The sequence below is a fragment of the Helianthus annuus genome, chromosome 8 (assembly GCF_002127325.2).
Source record: "Helianthus annuus cultivar XRQ/B chromosome 8, HanXRQr2.0-SUNRISE, whole genome shotgun sequence".
NCBI lineage: Eukaryota > Viridiplantae > Streptophyta > Magnoliopsida > Asterales > Asteraceae > Helianthus > Helianthus annuus.
This window is the reverse complement of record NC_035440.2, coordinates 86,093,416-86,107,550: the sequence shown is the minus strand read 5'-3', so window position 1 is coordinate 86,107,550 and position 14,135 is coordinate 86,093,416. Positions and strand designations below refer to the sequence as shown.

The following is a 14,135-nucleotide window of genomic DNA, read 5'->3' as shown; positions in this document are numbered from 1 at the left end:
TGAGCCTTTGAGTACTAACAGAAAATTATATAAGGGTATTTTGGTTATTTTACATTGATTTAACAGAAAAAATAACATCAATTAGCCTTAATACTCAAAAGTGTTATTCGTGTAGACGGCTACCTAGTACACGTTCATTTGTCCTGAAAAATTACAATTTTGCTCCCACTTAAAAATTATAGTTTTTTCATCGTTTTTTTAAGCAAAAGTATGATGATGTTTTATTTTAATTGGTTGACTCAATGTAATTTTTTTTAGATCCTGTTATAAGTTGTATGTACAACTAATCGAAAAAGAGACGTACATGTTATGAGAAAAAAATATTCGACTTAGCGCCCGCAACACAGGCGAGGCAAAATCTAACTACCCACAATACATGCCCTTTGGTAATTTAATTGTTGACACATACCATAAGGAAATTTATATGAAATCAGAAGTCAACACACCGAATTATTTAAAACTTAAAGTCAAACTTCTACTATACAAACAGTCTTAGGTCAAACGGATGATTAGTCAACGAAGAACCCTAATATGAACCAAACCATCAAAAAAACCAAGAGTGATAACATCAACCCAAAATGGACATAAAACATAAAAACAAACCATTGGTATGCATAGCATATACCAAATTACATGTCCAAACCACATTACATAAAGTTAAACACTTCTTTATGACCACAGGTCAAATAGATACCATCCCACCACAACCACCACCCCTGTCCACCACCGCCAACCACTTCACCGCCACGCTTCAATCCTCTCGGTTCTTGAATTCAACCGGCTCACAATCGTGCTTCCTTTGCTCTTCTCTACACTTTTTCTCAAACTCTTCTTATGATTCGAGTTGCTCGACTGCGGCTTTCTGTTCTTAGCAACTTCTAACAACCTAGCACCACCACCACCACCTTCAACCGACGTAAGACCACTTTCCTCTTCCACCACGGTAGTTTGACTTTGACTTTGACTTTTGGGGGTCAAATCATCGGGAGAACGATTTAAATGGCTTTCCAAGGTGGGCTCTTTGACTGAAAAATCTTGATCCTCGTTTTCCACCTCATTGGTCTCGTCAACCGTTGTTCTAAAAGAACAGTGGGGCCCGTTGTTTTCATCGAAATGATCAAACCCTAAGGCGGGTCCCGCCTCAACTATTACGTCTTCTCTTTCCCTTAGAGTCTTGACGATCAACGTCTTGAGAAAGTTCATAACTTGGACCGCATACATCAATGCAGTCAAAGGATCAGTCATCTGCAAAACCAAAAGCGTAGCTTGTAAACTACGCATATATAGTTGTACCCGACGTACAGAAAGCGTTAAAGCTATAAGCTTTATATGTACCTGAGTCATGTTCGGTGCAAACACCATAGCAATATTACGAGCATTCATCTTATTGAGATGTTCAAGTTGAGCAACATCAGCCATTAGATTTACGGCCCAATTCATCAAAGAAGCTTCGGTTGGTGGAAGCAGCCTCACGAGCCGAGCACACTCTTCTTCTGATTGGGCTTGCATCACCTGCTCGGGCTCAAGCGAGTCCAATACGCCATTCGGAAGTTCCCGAAACCAAGCCTACACATGAACAGAACAATTAACAAAAAAGTCAAACCCCTCCGGATTACACAATGTAGTTTTTGAAGGAACAATTTCAAGTAGAGATGGGTTCGGGTAGGGCTGCAAACGAACCGAACGTTTAGCGAACCATTCGGCAGAAAGTTCGTTTGCGTTCGTTATTAAACGAACAAACACGAACAAAAAACTTCGTTCGTTATCGTTCGTTCGTTTGTGTTCGATAGTTAATTAGTGTTTTTAGTTTTTGTATTTTATTTAAATACTCCAAAATTCTGACAAATATAATATTTAATAAGTATCAGTGTATTATATATTATGTTCATGAAAGCTTGTTTCTGTTTGTTTAGTTCATGAACAGTTGTTTGCGATCGTTACCTAAAATTAACAAACACAAATAAGTCCATTTCCTTAACAAACGAACACAGACATAAAATCTCGTTCGGTAAGTGTTCAAGTAAAGTTCATGAAAACATAATTTTCTTAACAAACGAACACGTTCGTGTTCGTTCGGTTCGTTTGTAGCCAGGGGCGAAGTATAGAAGGGGCGGGGAGGGGCGCCCGACCCCCCGAACTTTTCGCTCAGTAGTGTTTATATGTAGTTTTTCATATAGAAATTTTTGGATATATATGTTTTCAACCGCCCGGTTCTATAGAAATTTTCGAGTATATACGTTTTCGACCCCCCCCCCCCCGGGTCATTCGGGTCAAAACACGTACTTTTCGGTTGCCCAAAGAGTACTCAAAAGCCCGAAACATGCTAAATTATTTTGTTCAAAATGTAGAATAATTATTCTGTTAATAGCCGCCCGAAAATTACATGTTTCTGCTTACATCAAATAGATTTGACTTTTGAGGTCAAACGATTTAACGGGCAAAAATCCAAAGTCCGTAACGATTTCAATTAATTAAATTTCATAAATCCCAAAGGAGGTACAAGACAGAAAACATTATCACACATGGTATAGTTGTTTCATTGAAAGAACAGCTGTACATACATCAACAACATTTCCAAAGAGTTAATATAATTAATATAAGGCAAGTTGTTTATATAAATATAAATATAAATAACCATTAAAACAAAATAAATTTGGCAGTGACTAATAATGGCTAAACAAGCATTTGATGAAAATATAAGCACTTGAAAACAACATAACGTTGCCGGACCCCACACCACCTTAACACATGTCTATTTTTCGACACATGTTAATTATAGGCGGCAATTGTCTTAATTTGATTAAATGGACCGCATGAAAAAAAACTTAGTTCCAAGGGGATAAGTCAAACGAATCGAACGGGTTAAACATGTTAAAAGTCCTATTTTTATTTTGAGTAAATTGCCATTTTAGTCCCTGTGGTTTGGTCGGAAATGCCACTTTAGTTCAAATGGTTTTTTCTCATCTGTGTCCCTGACGTTTGCAGTTTTTTTGTCATTTCCGTCCAACCCACTAACTCCATCCAAAGTTGTCTAGTTAACTCAGGGGTATTTTGGTCAGATTACATATATTTGCTTTTGCCATTTTCATCCAAAATAGCAAACGTCCGGGACACAGATGAGAAAGAAAAGGAAAAATTACAAGTTTTGTCTTTTATCTTAATACCACTTATCAAGCGATGTCCTTTTTAACGAATTTTGACAACTTTTTCCCTTTACAAGGAATTTTGTTGCACGTTTTGTCCTTTAGGCTTAACCCAGTTAGATTTTCTTGTTAAATCTTGTCACCCAAGGGTATTTTAGTCATTTTACCCATTTATTTCAAGAGTCTACCCTAAAATATTTTGTTTTATTCTTTTAAATAATATTAAATAAATGGGTAAAAAGACTAAAATACCCTTGTGTGACAAGATTTAACAAGAAAATCTAACTGGGTTAAGCCTAAAGGACAAAACGTGCAACAAAATTCCTTGTAAAGGGCAAAAGTTGTCAAAATTCGTTAAAAAGGACATCGCCTGATAAGTGGTATTAAGATAAAGGACAAAACTTGTAATTTTTCCGAAAAAAAAAAAACTATCTTAACTGAACTGGCATTTCTGGTCAAACCACATGGACTCTTTTATTTTTAATGCGGACAACCTACCAAATCGTTTCGGTTAATGATTAAAACTATCACTATAATAATAGTGTTTTTTTAATCGCACATTATATATACATAAAAGAAGAACCCGACCCGCCCGTTTTTACGCGTTACACGATTCGCAAAAGGTGTACCTTGATTAGACCTGCCAAGCTGTGAACATCGATGTTCTCGGGCACCTCTCCTCTATTTAATTGTTCCCTTATTTGCTCTTCTTGTCCATTATCACCATTGACTCTAAAGATTCCTTCTGCCTGCATTTACCACCCATGCATTACTTGTTTTTAGTTCAAAATGATATAAAAGTTACAGGAAATTAAAAAAGTTGTCATCTTGGACGTCACGAGATGCATTGTCGAGTTGTACAACGGTGTGTCGGTTACTTGTATGTTACAACTCAGCAATGCAATATGCACACAAACGCACCTGAAGGCCACCTTGAGCGTACAAACGTCTCTGCATCATTAAAAGAATTGTGGGCACACTGTTTCCTCTAGAGTCGAATGAGAGCTGCATAGATTCGGTTGATACCCCGAAAACGCTTGTACTGCAAGATTATAAAAACGAGTTATAGTCCAAATGCTTAGATGAGTTTTGATCTAAAAAAATCTGTTTTTTATCGATATTATTTTATTAAAGCAATATTGATAATTTACATATTTCGGTGAGTTAATTGCCCGGATGGTCCCTGTGGTTTTACGTTTTTTCACGTTTAGTCCCCACCTTTCGGAAATAGCAGGTATGCTTCCTATGGTTTGTCATTTTGTTACTCGGATAGTCCCCTGACAATTACTCAGGGGACTATCCGAGTAACAAAATGACAAACCACAGGAAGCATACCTGATATTTCCAAACTAATTGACATCTACTCAGGGGACTATCCGAGTAACAAAATAACAAACCATAGGGAGCATACCTGCTATTTTCAAAAGGTGGGGACTATACATGAAAAACGTGAAACCATAGGGACCATCCGGGCAATTAACTCTATTTCGGTAGATAAACTTTAGTGTCCTATTATCCCACTTGCTCTATATAACAACATAACTTTTCGATTCAACAAGACAACAACTATCAAGTGAAATATTGCTAAATTACAAACAGATACTTGTAACATTCATTTTTAAGTTTGATCTGGATATCATTTGTTTTTAAAAAAAAAATCAAAAAGTCAGCATTCAATTTCAAAGTCTTAAACTGTGAAGCAGTTGACCTAAAAAAAGTCAATTTACATAATTTTCCACCAAAAAGGGTCCAAAAAATCCCAATCAGTTGTCACAACACATAAAACTAATTGTCACAACAATGCACAAAGCTTCAGATTCAACAAGTACAACATGAAATATCAAAATTGACTAAAAATTTAGTTCTAAATTCAACATGGATTTTTTGCCACTTCTAACATATATAATCACATTTTACCTACTTATCATTTTTTTTTCCAAAATTCAAAGAATTAACATTCACTTTCAATGTCAAAAAGGCTAACCCTTTGACCCAAAAAAGTCAATGTGCATCTTTATTCCAACAAAAAAAAAAAACCTAATTTCCCATTTCATGATTCAAGATTCATCAAAGCAAAACACAGACAGAAAAAACCAGCTGCAGGGTTGTACAGTACAAGTCCACAATGCACAAAATAACCCCCCCCCCCCAAAAAAAAAAAAAAAAAAAAAAGACAAGAGATCAAGAACCACAAACCTGGCACTTGGAGGTCTTCTAGGAACCTCAGGTTCAAACTCAACAGGCAAACCAAGAAACCCATTAAACCTATCAAAAGTAACATGAGCCACATGCCTAACATCAGTAGGCACACCAATCTCCATTTTAGAAGACTTCTTATTATTATTATTACTATTCTCACAAGAAAAATCTTGAAACTTGACACTATTACAAGAACCCACAAAAGATTTTCTAAAAACAGTCACCACAACAGCCAGAAAGGAAGCTTCTCTCTCCTCTTCTTCCCTCTCTCTCCTCTTTCTCCTCTCTCTCTCCTCAGTAGTATTGCATATAGATACAGCCACAGAATACAAGTTTGAACAAGGGTTAATAAGGGAAGAAGATGTTGGAGGGGAAAAATAATGATTTGTTTGTTGAAGTAGCCCATCATTGTCATCTACTGATATCAAAGAGCTTTGAGAAGAAGATATCTGAAGTGGGGATTGGAGTATTTCTGTCATTTTACCAAAAAAGATTGGATTTTTATGCAATTTCTAGAATATTATGACTTGGGTTCTAAGGGAAGATTGAAAAGATCAAATCTTTGATGTAAAGATTGGATTTTAATTCAATTTCTTGAATATTATGACTTGGGGTTTAAGGGAAGATTGAAAAGATTAAATCTTGATGGTAATTTAGGGCTTTTTTTAATGGGGTTTGGTGAATTTGGGGGAGAATGAAGAGAGGGGGATTTTTAGATACAATGAGTTGGATTGAAGCAAGGATTTTGGATGGTGAGAAGTGACCCTCAAAAGATTAAATAATCATGTTATTTTTTGTTTTCTCTTCTACTTTATCCTGGTTTGAGGTTGTTCTTGACAAGAGAGAGATTTGGTAGGCATAAAGATTGTTATGTTGTGTTAGGTTGTACATTGTGCATTAAGAGTTGTACTTTGTTGTGTGTTTGTGTTTTACAAGTTTGGAAAAAGTAATGTGGATGTAAAGATCTAAACAGGATTGTGTTTACTTTTGTTAAAACACTAGTGTATAGAAAAAAGTACAGGAAACGGTCCGTTGCCTAACCATGGTTTAGGCCTTAGGGACTTTAGGTGGTTTTAAATTGTTTTTATACATTTTTATGAATAAAATAAAAATAATATATTAGACCATGCGTAGTGGAAGACACTCCACCTTTGGGCGTTTTGCGTCATGTGTAAGTCCAGTCAGCAATGGGGCATTACGGGACTTTTTTTCTAAAACAGGTGTAGTGGGGATGTGAGCATTATGTTAAAAGAGGTGTAATAGAATTTAAATAAAAAAACCATCAAAAATTTGTTATTGGCCAAACAAAAAGGATGCACAGTCATTGTCCAACACAAAATGGGGAGAGCGTTTTTTAAACAATGCTTTTGATTTTTTTTTTTATGAAAAACGCCCCGGGGCGGTTTAATGGGTGTGGGGGGGGGCGTGGAAATCTGAAAAAACGCCAAATCAACACACTACTACGGGTGGTCTTAGCATTGAATTGTATATGTCCATCGACCAAAACGAATCGAATGGTTAAAGAATCGTTCGATAAAAAGTTCGTTTATGTTTATGTATTTAATTTGTATACGTAATTGGTTGCACCAATCTTGAACTTATACTATATATGCATGTTTATATTGTGTTTCTTGATGAATTGGTTTATTAGCATATGAAACCTTATAAATCATAATGAACTTATGTGTTGGGTGTGATGGCAAACATGTGCTCACATTAGTACAACATGTGTAATGACATCAGTTTAACAATGGTGGTACATCAAGTTAGGCAAGGAGTAATTTGGCCATTTATATATCATATTAGGATAATAGGGTTTGTACATGACTTAGTACACTAGTAACGTTGGTTCATGTGAAGTCATTTACTTTACCAAACTTACATGTGACAAAGATGGGTGAAAATACGTTATTTTAGGTATAACACCGACAATTGATTGGTTTATACTTCTTCACTAAGGATCTCCCCCACATGTTTTAATGGTATGGTTGTGTGGGTAGTTATTTGGTATCTAGGGTTAGTAGGTGCACATTTTAGTATTTGTTACATACTTATTAGGGTTAGTTGGTGCACATTTTAGTAGGATTTGTAATATTCTTGGGTGTTTTTTTTTTCAAAAAGTGAGGCGTCATGCCAATAAGAAAAAAAAAATTCATTGCCTACACATAGTAACGTTATTAAATTATATTATCAGATCCATTACACAAAACATCAAAAAAGTTGTAGAAAAGGAAAGAGTTTGTGAAGTCAAAGGATTTAGGGGTTGAGCTAGGAAAAAAATACATGTTACAATTAGGTATTGTTAAGGTTTAATCTAAACTGAGTAGGAGCAGACTCTTAGACAAATTGATCTTGAGGGTTGAGGGTTGTCGATGCCCCCCCCCCCCCCAATAGATGGGACTCGCCTTTAGATCTCATATGAAAGGAGGTTTTTTTTTTTTTTTTTTTTGAAAAGAAAACTTCATTAAACAACACCCCAAGCCCGAAAACCGAGCGGGGACCCAAACAAAATCTTACAACAAAGAAAAATTACACCAATCCAACCATGAGATATGATTGTTTTTAGATCTATGCCTAAACCATAAATAACCCATCGATTTAACTTCACTAAAAACCTTCTCCACTTTGGCCTCAACCTCCGAGAAAATGACCTTGTTCCGAGCCTGCCATAAGCACCAACAAGAGACAATGATAATACCATGAATGACCAACCTCTTCGCTGCTTCGATGAATCCCGCTTTATGGATCTCAAGCAAATCTCTGAAAGAAAAAGCATAGATCGGAGGAATACAACACCACTGACTAATCTTCTGCCACAAAACCACATAAAAGAAGCAGGAAGTGAATAGGTGCTCCACCGACTCCGCCTCGTCCTTACACAACGGGCACAACCCGTCCCCTACTACAACCCCCCTTTTCGCTAAATTGTCCGAAGAGGGAATCCTATCCATTCCGGCTCCCCACACAAATAAATTACACTTACCTGGGATCCATTTGCACCAATCCAAAACAAAACTATCATTGGCCACCAACGAACCCAACATGACCTTCTTGACCGAACCGACTGAAAACAGCCCCGAGCAGTCCCCTAGCCACTTCCAACCATCAACCGAGCCACCCAAAGAGACCGAAGACAACGCCGAGATCAGAGAAGCTAGCTCCGACATCTCGATACCCGGCTCCGGATCATGCTTCCAAAGCCACTCACCATTCACCTGATCCTTCACCACACAGGATTTCACAACCTCTAACGAAAACAAATTCGGATAGAGATCACAAAGAGGGACGTCAGACAACCAAGGATCGAGCCAGAAAAGGATGCGTTCACCATTACCCACAACTCCTCTAAAGAAGCTCATAAGACAACGGTTACCCGAGATAGGCTTGCTGAAGACAGACACAATACTATGCCAAACACCCGCGAACGTCTTTTTTACCGAAAGAAAGAACCAATTCGAACCACTGAAGTGAATTGCGTCCATCACTTTCACCCACAAACTCTGTTTTTCTAGCTTATACCTCCATCCCCGTTTGCTTAACAGAGCACGATTAATATTAGACAACTTGCTAATCCCCAGGCCTCCGTACTTCTTCGGGACAACCACTTTATCCCAAGCCACCGAGTGGATTTTATTTACTCACTCGACCCACCCCAAAGAAAATTTTTAATAATCCTTTCTAGATCCGATATAACCTTCACCGGGGCCTTATAAAGGGAGAAATAATAAGACAGGAGACTCTCAAGCACCGAACGGATAAGGGTAACTCTCCCTCCAATAGACAGCAATGAAGATTTCCATAGAGCAAGCCTCGCTTCAAAGATATCATAAACCGGCCTCCAGTTGATAATAAGATCATATTCGCCCCCACTTTAAGCCCGATGTATTTGAACGGAAGCGAGTCGGAGGTATAACTTACCACGTCCGCCATCACCCTCAATTCGGAATCACCAACCCCAATGCCCACCAGATTGGACTTACCCAGATTAATTCCCAGCCCAGAACAAGCATAAAAGCATCTCAAAATCCTGATAATGTTTAACGCATTCTCTTCTGACCACTCCCCCATAATGAGGGCGTCATCCGCAAAAAAACAAATGTGAGAGACAGGGATCGTCGTTAGGGAGCTTAATCCCAGAAAATAACCCAACCTCCTCAGCTTTGAAAAACAAGCAAGATAAGGCCTCCATGACAGTAACAAACAGAAACGGCGATATAGGGTCCCCTTGCCTCATACCCTTACCACACTTAAATTCGAACGTAGGAGCACCATTGACAAGAACCGACGCACGAGCCGACGATAAAACCCCCATAATCCAGCTGCACCACTTCGACCCAAACCCCATCTGGCAAAGCACATCCACAACGAAACTCCAATGAATGTTATCATAGGCTTTCTCAAAGTCGATTTTGAAAAGAAGCGCCTTTTTATTACATTTTTTCAACCAAGAAGACACTTCGTTAATAATCAAAGCCCCGTCAAGAATATATCTACCACTCAAGAAAGCCGACTGAGAATCAGAGATCACCGATCCCAACACCTTCTTAAGCCTGTTTGCAAGAACTTTAGAGACTACCTTATTTACCACCCCAACCAAGCTGATAGGACGATAATCACTAAGCCCCACCAGATCTCTTTTCTTAGGAACAAGGGTAATAAAGGAAGAGCCACACCCAACGTTAATCCTCCCCGTGTCCCAAAAGTAAGTCATGAGTTTCCCGAGGTCCTCCTTGAAAGCCTCCCAAAAAAGTTTAAAAAACCGAAAGTTGAACCCGTCAGGACAAGGGGCTCGATCGTCCCCACAGTCAAACACAGCTGATTTGATTTCCTCCATAGAGAAGCGAGACTCCAACCAGAAAGCATCAGCTTCCGAAATCCTCTTTAAATTTTGACAGACGAGCCCCGGCCGATCCACACAATCCTCCTCTAATTTGGCTCTAAAGAAATTGAAAACCTCCTTCTTAACTAACGACGGTTTGGACACCCATGACCCTCCAATGTTAAGCCCGTGAATAACATTACTTACTTTCCTGGAAGTGAATCACCTTCGACACATGGTTGCATAACACTGAGACAATTAAGGTGAGGGGTGTCGTGCAAGTCAAACATGGCTTCTTCTTTATCTATCCCCAAAATTAACTTTGTGAATATTTGCACAACATTTGAGCGAGGTGAAACAACACGTAGCTATTATTAAGATGCACATTATTTATGGTAAAATTAGGAACATACGATAGAGTATTACTTACAATAGATAACAATCTAATACATCCCCAATCTTAGCTCTTAGTGTCATAAACGAGTATATACATAAAGACGTAACAAATGCTAAAAAATTCAATACAAACCATGTGCGTGATACGACGACGCTTTTGAGATAAATACATTTAATATCATAAAAGAACATAAGAATCACGATTGATGTGTAGATCATTGTCAAACTTCAATATTTCAGGCTATTCAATAAAGTCGACAAAGCCCATTCAAGAAAAATGGAATATCAGATGAAAAACTTAATATCAATATGCAACAACCTTCAACAATTTGGTCACTTTAGATATTAATAATTGTTTACATATAAACTCAAAGCTTTGACCCACTCTTGCATTTAGCCATTTGAAATTCCATAAACCTAAATTTACATTCTTTCAAATAATCACCTATTCGCATACTTCATTTACATCATTTGATTGAAAGACCAAGTTCAAGAGTTAGAAAAAGAAAGAGCGTTAATAACTATAAATTGTAATCTTCATCATCAAATACAAGTTCACGTATTTGTAAGAAATGATCACTACTTAGACTAATGACAAGAGAAAGACATAATCGCTTTCTTGAATGATGAGAGGTTATTAATGATCTCTTCCAAGGAAGAAAAAGAGGCGATCTCTACCATTTTGGAGAGACGGTTTGTACATTATGATCTCTACTAGTTTAGAGAGACAATAGTGTAAAGAAACTATTGGTTGAAGAAAAATAGTGAACCACTAGATACTGTTTGTGTTTATTTAGTAAGATCTCTCTGCTCTTTACTAATTGTTGAAAAAATTAACAAAAATGGTCAAGATATAAAAATAACCAATTCACCCCTCCTCCTCCTCCTCCTCCTCGTCCTAGGTTCTTACACACACGATAAATAGTATCCTTAACCTCGAGAGTTAAGCATGATGCGCTTCATATCCGTACTATATAAAAACATCTCTACATTCTTGCATACTCGACCACCCCCTTATACACATATACATCACACATCTATGATTTATATACTTTGCTTTTACTCAACTCTTGCTAGTGTGAGAAGAATTAGATGATTGCCTCCTTTGGAGTAAGACTCATCCTCCATCTTAGATATATACTTACCCCTACCCTCTAAACTTATTTTTCTTTATTCCTACATCAATGAATCATGGAGGATTCGTTTCAATACTAATAATAACACTAGTGTTTATATCTAGAACATGAATATTTTGTATATTATATCTTAAAAATATTCATCGTTTTTGTTTGATAATAATAATTTCAAGCTAGTGTTTAGTTTTTTTTATCATATTAATTTAAAATTTAGTATTATCTTAAAATATTCATCGTTTTTGTTTGATAATAATAATTTCAAGCTAGTATTTAGTATTTTTTTTTTGTTTATCATATTTTTTTTATTTTTTTTAATTTAAAATTTAGTATTATCTATGTTTAGTAGTCTTTTATTATTATTTTAAATATATTGTCGGATTTATATTCGTGTTACTCTTCGAACATCCAAATGGCGAGATTCCTCCGGGTCCATGTCGGGTAGTGTTTCTTGATCGATGACAATGCCTCGGGTAATGAGGCAAGCCTTCTTTTACCACAATCACTTTTTTGGAATTATGCTTACCTCTAAAATTTGTACTACCTTTAGGAAATTGAAATTATAATATAATAACGAGTAAATTACTTTTTAAGTCCATGTGTTTTACTGTTTTAGTGGTTTTAATCACTTGAGTTTAAATTCAAAACATTTAACACACTGAGTCTCTAACCGTTAAGTTTATAACGTTTTGAGTCCATGTGTTTTAGTGATTTTAACCACTTGAGTCCAAAATCAAAAGTACAAGTGTTAAAAATTGGACTCAATGTTATAAAATGAGTGGTTAGGGACTCAACGTTAAACTTTTTCATTTTGGACTCAAATGATTAAAACCACTAAACACAGGGACTCAAAAAGTAATTTGCTCTATAATAATTTAAAATTTGTAATACCATTTGACTTTTGACTTTTCACTTACAAGGAATTGGACCCTACCATCTTTTAGAGGACAAACACCATATCACTAGATAATTTTACATGTATTAAATACGTATCTGATACTCGAGTGACATAGATTTATTAATGAATATCAAAAAGTGACTTGGAAAAATTGGATCTAATACATGCCTCTTTATGTATCATCTTCTAGTAAAAATTAAGGATTTTTTATAAATTGATAACTCTTTTTTCATTTTCATTTTAGGGTACTGTTCTAGTCCCGTCTTATGTTGTGTAGTCATGTCAATTCTACACCCAACTACCTTAGAACCACCAAAACACTGGCGACACATACCCACAAGTACCCTAGAACCATGGACCCCACACTTTTACTCCACCCACCAATCATACACATCATTCAAAATTGGACCCCGCCTCGTAACACACAACCCTTGCAGCAAACTACCTATGCTACCTTAGGGGGTGGCAGCGGTGTTATCACTCAGCTTCAAACATCAAACCCGCATAACAGAATCCGCTTGGTGCTCCGCCCTCCCTTATAGTACAAAATTAGTGATCAAGATTTCTTGGTTTCTTGGGATATAACCCTAACAAGAGTAGTTAATTATTTTGACTTAGTTATAACCCATTTTTCCACCCAAAAAGCTACTTGTTATATATAGGCATGTTGGTAAAAGTGTTGCATTTGATCATTGTTTATGGCTAGATTTGGGGCCAAATTGCATCATTACCTAAACACACTTATGGGTTGGTTTAGTGCCCAAGCATGCATGGGGAATTGTTAATTACCCTAAAAATGGTCTAAAAAGTATTAGTTACTACTATTATAATTATAATTGTCTCCTATAGTGTGTTTGTTTGTACTTTGTAATTATAGAAGAAGATAAAATGACAATCTTGAATCTTTTAAAAAATAATAGATGAATCGTTTTTTGTTTTGCGATGATAGATTGTTTTAGAAGAATGTTTTTGTCACTTTTAAGAAAGTTTATCGAGTTCGACGACTAGAGTAGTATCTTATTATTTGACCAATTTTGTTAGTCTTTTTATGATTAAGCGTAGTTGCACATACATATGGAAAATTCAACTATTCCATGATGATAAAAGAAAAAACTTTTATTCAACTATTCCATGATAAAAGAACACACTTTTATAGTTCATATAGAAAATGAAAAGTTTTGTTCAACAACCATCTTAATTATGGTTATTTCTCGGCATAAAGATTGTAATACACTGGTTAGACGGCATGAAGAGGGGGCATTAAACGTCATGTGGTAGTCACGTCAGTAAGAGGGGTGGTAAAAAAAGCACGAGATGATGTTGGGCGTGGAAAGGGTCCCACCGTTTATCAAAAGAAATCTCACTAATCACAAACCTCCTACCACAGATCACCAATCAACTCGCGCCACATCACCAACAAAATTTCCCTCCACACCGCTGGAGATCCTCAAGCCCCACCCACAACGCCGCCCTCCATGCCATAAATGGGGTGGTGTGCTCGGCCGGCGTGAAAGGGCTTCCACGCCACATTTTCACACCCAAAACGT

General features: G+C 36.8%; 1 protein-coding gene across 1 annotated transcript; it reads right to left on the bottom strand.

Annotated features, from left to right (window-relative positions):
• Window positions 1-425: 425 nt before the first annotated feature.
• Window positions 426-6,116, bottom strand: LOC110873317 (rho GTPase-activating protein 5). The gene is made up of 5 exons (XM_022122247.2): window positions 5,340-6,116; window positions 4,065-4,185; window positions 3,773-3,892; window positions 1,336-1,566; window positions 426-1,245 (listed from the first exon to the last, which is right to left on the bottom strand). Exons 1-5 carry the CDS (start codon window positions 5,819-5,821, stop codon window positions 739-741), a joined length of 1,461 nt encoding a protein of 486 aa, XP_021977939.1. The 5' UTR covers window positions 5,822-6,116; the 3' UTR covers window positions 426-738.
• Window positions 6,117-14,135: the final 8,019 nt, after the last annotated feature.

Excerpts from the sequence above, each read along its gene's own strand:
- LOC110873317 (XM_022122247.2), bottom strand. The coding sequence starts at position 5,821 with ATGACAGAAATACTCCAATCCCCACTTCAGATATCTTCTTCTCAAAGC. Across the intron at positions 3,893-4,064 it reads ACGCTCAAGGTGGCCTTCAG|GCAGAAGGAATCTTTAGAGT; the intron begins GTGCGTTTGTGT and ends TGGTAAATGCAG. Across the intron at positions 1,567-3,772 it reads GCTTGGCAGGTCTAATCAAG|GCTTGGTTTCGGGAACTTCC; the intron begins GTACACCTTTTG and ends GTTCATGTGTAG.